This window comes from Sesamum indicum, unplaced genomic scaffold, assembly GCF_026168435.1.
Source record: "Sesamum indicum cultivar Baizhima isolate 11 unplaced genomic scaffold, ASM2616843v1 HiC_scaffold_94, whole genome shotgun sequence".
NCBI classification, from domain to species: Eukaryota; Viridiplantae; Streptophyta; class Magnoliopsida; order Lamiales; family Pedaliaceae; genus Sesamum; species Sesamum indicum.
In genome coordinates this window covers 87,501-92,500 of record NW_028292459.1, presented here as the reverse complement: position 1 = coordinate 92,500, position 5,000 = coordinate 87,501, and the positions used below count along the sequence as shown (strand labels likewise).

The following is a 5,000-nucleotide window of genomic DNA, read 5'->3' as shown; positions in this document are numbered from 1 at the left end:
TCAAAAAACGATTCGCAGAGAAGAGAGATATTTGTACTTTACTGATTTTTGAGTAGAATACGATTTGAAGTGTATAAGAAGGGTTGCATTTATTAAACACGTATGCAGATAGCTATAATATCCGACTTCTCTTTTATTGCCGGTTCTATTCGGGACAGCCCGGGTCGTGTTCTATCAAAAGAGAATTTCTATTCAATGCAATGAAGTAGGATAATTTTATGATAATTCCCTATCAACAACATATCTAAATAATGGATATCTGTGTAACAATTTATGTTCTGGGGTTTACATATACTCATATGTTTTGTTATAATTGAAATTGAGAAGGATTTTTTGATTGAAAAAAGAAATACTGATTAGTTCTGTCTCAATTTGTATTTTCTTATGTCATTAGGAAAACACAATTTGAGATTCAAATCCCAGAATCGTTCATGAATTCAAAGTAAGCAGCCAATAGTTAATGGTTCAAATTTGTCGGCTGAAAATACACATTTGATTTCTCAATAGAAAAGCGAGAGAATGTTTTTAGCATTGTGTATTTTCAGTAGTAGACAATCAATCGAAGGGATGGATCAAATCCAATCAAAAGGGGGTGTTTCTTTTAGGAAAAGGATTAAGGAAAACAGGAGTCAAAATGCAAGTACAATAAAAATTCAGTAATTCGGAAAAATTTTCATCTATTTTGTATCATTTTGGCGGCATGGCCGAGTGGTAAGGCGGGGGACTGCAAATCCTTTTTCCCCAGTTCAAATCCGGGTGTCGCCTGATCAACAAAAAACTAGAAATCTCTTCTTCTCTTCTGTTATGCTGATATAACTCGCAGAGTTCTTCCCCGGTAGAAGCAGAGGAAAGAGACTGTTGATACTTTGTTTGATTCTAAGCATAAAGAAAAGATTGTGAATCCTCGTTCGCATCTAGGATTCAAGGAAATATTCTAATCTACTGGTAGAGGGGCTATCAAGACTTGACAATTCCCTTCTATTACTAAGGGAGTGTCTAATGACTGGACCTTGAATCGGATTGTAGAGCCTGATAGGAAATTCAATTAATAGTTAATAGTTTTGGAGGGGGGCGAAGTTGCTTTATATACGACGGACTCGCGAGAATCTCTGCGTGCTCAGGTATCCAATCAATATTAGATTGGATGGATAATTAAACTCTTATAGAAAAAGGGGCAAAAAGAAAGAATTTATTTTCGGCAACCCCTAGTCAAAACCCCTGTTTCACAGCGATAATCGGGAAAGGGGGTACGGATTAGATCAAATGGGGAGATAGAGGTCTGTAATAGATAGTGATTTCTCTTTTTTAGTGATTTTTCCCCTTCCGTTTTTACTTACGAAGGTCACCAAAACAAAAAAAGAATAGGCCTTATTATTCTTATTCCTACATGTTCCCATTCCCTTGGGATGTTACTACGTATTTTGCTTGTGTTTAATCTTTCCGGATTCGAAATCATAATCGATTTATTGGATTGGTTTCTCAATAGTGTTCGGGCAGAATCCCTTTTTGACTCTGCGCCATTGATTCCACTATTATTAGTGAGAAATAATTCCTTCGTATTTATAGAGATAGGGGACATAATTCACATGGATATAGTAAGTCTCGCTTGGGCTGCTTTAATGGTAGTCTTTACATTTTCCCTTTCACTCGTAGTGTGGGGAAGAAGTGGGCTCTAGAAGTACTACTAATTGAGTTGAGGAATCAAACCGTATCAATTGTTTTATAGATCGTTCTGCAACACGTTTTGAACTATTTAAAATAAAAACCTCTGAATTTCGAATCCCATTGGATTCCAATGGAATAATCTATGATATGAATCATACTCTTTCAATCAAAGAGATATTTCAGCGATTCCCGTGTTTCTATTTCGAAAAGAAAGGAGGATTCAGATGATTGGAAATTTATTCCAACCTAAAATTCTTCCGAAATTTTCTATTTCAATAAAAGGAATGGGCTCTTACTATCTTTATAGATGGATACGAAGACCGGACCTTTTTTTTTTATTTTTTGCCTCTTTACTGTTCAAAGACGAGGTCGTTTTGTTAAGTGTATACGCACTTTCTATGAGAAATGATATAGAGATAGTGGTTGTCTAACGAGAGACTATGCAATAATAAGATCTTGCCTCGGGCGAGTCACATATTGGGCAGTTACCGCTTGGTTTTAAATTTGAGAAAGGCGATTTAGGCTTTATCAACTTATTTCATATCATGGTTCGGGCGTTAAAAATCGGTGAGGTTTACTCTTCCTTATTAGTAAAAGGAAAGCAATTAGAATCCTAAGATAAGAATTATTTCAGATTGATCGGAACAAATAGATGTAGCAAATTGGGTGTTATGTCAATTCCATCCAATATATGGAATTAATATACACATATATGAAGAGAATATTGTATATAGAAACTTAATCCTTTATCTTTATTCTAGATTACACCCTTATAGACTATATAGACTAAGAGATAGATAGTATGGTAGAAAGAAATAGATGAATCCTTCTTTCTACCATACTATCTATCTCTTAGAATACTGCCGATTATAGTCCGCTCATTTCATTTAAGTTAAGACGTGAAATTGGAATCCTTTTCATTTGACTTCGTCAATTTTTGATAAGAACTCAGAAGGAAAGTTTCATTCAAATTCATTTGAAAATTCAATTGAATTAATCATTTTGACTGACTGTTTTTACATAAATGATAAGTAGAAAAGCGGTAGGAACTAGAATGAATAGTGCAGTAGCAATAAATGCAAGAATATTGACTTCCATAATCTCATCGGTTTTTTACTTCGCAATAACTCGGGATTTAATCCCCTAGAGATGATAAATCTTTCGTCTGTAAATTCAATGAATGAATTACCTCTCGATGATCTTGAATCGGATCAATATCATGAATAACAATATCTGATCTATCAAATCAATTCGTCGTCGAGACTTGAATAGTATAACATAGGAAGTTCTTTTATCCATACCGAATCAAAATTTGGACTCCTGACCCAATCAATCCAAAATTCCTTTATTTATCATCCGTTTCCTTGTTTTTTTCTATAACTTACCTTGCGTCTTCCTTGGACAATCATCTGATGAAGGATCATCAGGTTGTCTTTCCACTTCGATTAATCACATAGTTACAAACCTAAACAAAGAATAAAAGCGAAATGGAAAAATAGGAAAGAAAAAAGAAATAAAGACTCCTTTTTGCTTTGGGAATGAAAGTATGCCCCCCGACACCCTTTACTAGTTCATAGAAAGGGAAAAATGAATTGATGTATTTAGTGGATATTGGATCCGTCGGGACTGGCGGGGCTCGAACCCGCAGCTTCCGCCTTGACAGGGCGGTGCTCTGACCAATTGAACTACAATCCCAGGGCAATAAGGGATCTAGCAGAAAATTTGATTCTTTTTTATCTTCGTATGGGGTATTTCTGAAGGACAAGGGGGGTTATACCATCTCATGGTAGATTGGCGAATTATTGGGCCGAGCTGGATTTGAACCAGCGTAGACATATTGCCAACGAATTTACAGTCCGTCCCCATTAACCGCTCGGGCATCGACCCAGGAAGAATCAATTTTAGGCTTATTGGTAATCCATGATCAACTTCCTTTCGTAGTACCCTACCCCCAGGGGAATTCGAATCCCCGCTGCCTCCTTGAAAGAGAGATGTCCTAAACCACTAGACGATGGGGGCCGACTTGCCCAACTGCCCTCATACTATGATCATAGTATGATCAGTTTTTTGAAATTGTCAATATAATGGAATGATATGATTAGATCCGGGGTATCTTTCCGTTTTTCGGAATTGTCTAGAATTTTTTGATTCGTCATTCATATTCATGAATCGTTCATTAGAATCGACATTCTCTATATAAATCTACTAAAATCAATCTAGTAAGCGGGATCAAGAAGTTATCGAAAATTTTCTCTAAGACTTTAGTTCCAGGGGACAAGTAGAATCTCTTCATCACATGATTCGATGAAATATCTTGAAATTGATTTTATGTCGAATTGGTAAGTGTACATGTATGTTATGTATCAATCAAGTGAATTTTGTTTTGATAGGGATGATCTCATTAGGGCCGGTTTCATTTTACCCTAGACTTGCTAGGCAAATCCATTTGATTATTCAAAAATCAGCCACTAGCCACTATGAGCCTACTGCATATACTTATATATATAATATATGTGCATATAGAGATTTTATCTACATAGGGACTCGTTCGGAAATAAAATCAAATAAGCCCTTTTAACTCAGTGGTAGAGTAACGCCATGGTAAGGCGTAAGTCATCGGTTCAAATCCGATAAGGGGCTTTTCTTTTTTTCATAAAAGTCCAGTCATAGTGTTCAGAAAATAGAGATATTTTTTTATTTGGAATACAAAAGGAACTAACCAGGATAATACGTTATTATTATACTGCGTTAGATTCTAGTAGTTCTAGTTAGAAAGTGGAACGTTTGTTCGGTCAATTTTCATTATTATGAATAATCATAAGTCGACTCAAAGATCCCTATTTTCCATTATACCAATCAAATCCGTTGGGAAGATTCGAAATCAACAAAACAAAAGAAAAAGTAAGTGGACCTGACCCATTTAATTATGACCATATCCGCTATTCTGATATTAAAATTCGATAGAGATGAAATTTGAATTAGAACAATTGACCCACCTCCTTTTTTGAATTTCATTTCTTTGGACTTCGAAAGAATTTGTCGATATTTCCGATTCAATCTTCTTGTTCCTAGATTTTCTATGGGAATAAATTGTTATTCCCTTCCTCTACAGAGAAACCCCTCTTCCAAGTCACAAGATAAGAGCCATTTCCACTATCTTTCTTGGATTCCAGATCAAGATGAATTGATTTCTATCTAAGTCTATTTAGATGTATAGCTATCAGATCGCGGCTTCATGTACCAAACATTTCTATATCGCCGCATCCGATATTTTTGTTACGACAGTGTAATGGAGAATGGCTGCGAGAAAGAGACTTTCATTTCCAGTCTTCTAT

General features: G+C 35.6%; 1 protein-coding gene and 4 non-coding genes across 5 annotated transcripts; 2 read left to right on the top strand and 3 right to left on the bottom strand.

Moving 5' to 3' along the window:
- Positions 1-694: 694 nt before the first annotated feature.
- TRNAC-GCA (transfer RNA cysteine (anticodon GCA)) lies at positions 695-765 on the top strand. Its single transcript has one exon. It is a non-coding gene; the product is annotated as a tRNA-Cys (tRNA).
- Positions 766-2,678: 1,913 nt separating this feature from the next.
- On the bottom strand, positions 2,679-4,429 carry LOC148783991 (uncharacterized). Its single transcript, XM_088877386.1, is given in 1 exon segment — positions 2,679-4,429. A coding segment is annotated over 1 exon segment (96 nt). The 5' UTR covers positions 3,707-4,429; the 3' UTR covers positions 2,679-3,610.
- On the bottom strand, positions 3,287-3,360 carry TRNAD-GUC (transfer RNA aspartic acid (anticodon GUC)). Its single transcript has one exon. It is a non-coding gene; the product is annotated as a tRNA-Asp (tRNA).
- On the bottom strand, positions 3,469-3,552 carry TRNAY-GUA (transfer RNA tyrosine (anticodon GUA)). The gene has a single exon. It is a non-coding gene; the product is annotated as a tRNA-Tyr (tRNA).
- On the top strand, positions 4,234-4,305 carry TRNAT-GGU (transfer RNA threonine (anticodon GGU)). Its single transcript has one exon. It is a non-coding gene; the product is annotated as a tRNA-Thr (tRNA).
- Positions 4,430-5,000: the final 571 nt, after the last annotated feature.